The sequence below is a fragment of the Elephantulus edwardii genome, unplaced genomic scaffold, assembly GCF_000299155.1.
Source record: "Elephantulus edwardii isolate Elephantulus edwardi_28Jun2011 unplaced genomic scaffold, EleEdw1.0 scaffold04938, whole genome shotgun sequence".
Classification (NCBI taxonomy): domain Eukaryota; kingdom Metazoa; phylum Chordata; class Mammalia; order Macroscelidea; family Macroscelididae; genus Elephantulus; species Elephantulus edwardii.
Genome location: NW_006404688.1, coordinates 1 through 535, shown reverse-complemented (window position 1 = coordinate 535; position 535 = coordinate 1). Strand labels below are relative to the sequence as shown.

The 535-nt window shown below is 54.2% G+C and overlaps 1 protein-coding gene across 1 annotated transcript in view; it reads left to right on the top strand.

The window, feature by feature from the left end:
* LOC102876342 (double-stranded RNA-binding protein Staufen homolog 1-like) overlaps positions 1-527 on the top strand; it is a gene marked incomplete at its 3' end in the record, with an annotated part of 2,790 nt that extends 2,263 nt beyond the window's left edge. The window contains exons 2-3 of the mRNA XM_006903533.1: positions 8-103; positions 444-527. Of these exons, the coding sequence (XP_006903595.1) occupies positions 8-103; positions 444-527 (180 nt within the window). The remainder of the gene's footprint in view (positions 1-7; positions 104-443) is intronic.
* Positions 528-535: the final 8 nt, after the last annotated feature.

The following is a 535-nucleotide window of genomic DNA, read 5'->3' as shown; positions in this document are numbered from 1 at the left end:
GACCATTTTAAAGAATAACATCTCTTCAGGCCACTCACCCCATGGTCCTCTCACGAGGCCCTCCGAGCAGCTGGACTATCTCTCCAGAGTCCAAGGATTCCAGGTGAGGGCGCGGCTGGGTGTTGGAGTTCTTTGCTAGTGGGGGGAGGGAATATTTCCAGCGTACTTGGTGAGGGAAAGTGGAGTTGTGCTTGCAGTTTGAATCCCAGAGGGAACAGCTTCATTGTGGGCAGTTTCCCCAGTCGGAGGTTTGGCAGATTGCTCCGTGGTCCTCAGTGGCCAGCACCACGGACCTGTGGCCCTCAGTGGCCCTCGGCAGCCGCACCCTCCCTAAGCTCTGCATCTTCTGGGTGGATATTGCGAAGCCCCAGAGAGTTGAGTGGTCCCACCTGCAGGTTGGAGCCTCTCTCCCTGCCTGTCCTCAGCTTTCTTTTCTTCCTCAGGTTGAATACAAAGACTTCCCAAAAAACAACAAGAATGAGTTTGTATCTCTAATCAATTGTTCCTCCCAGCCGCCTCTGATCAGTCACGGCAT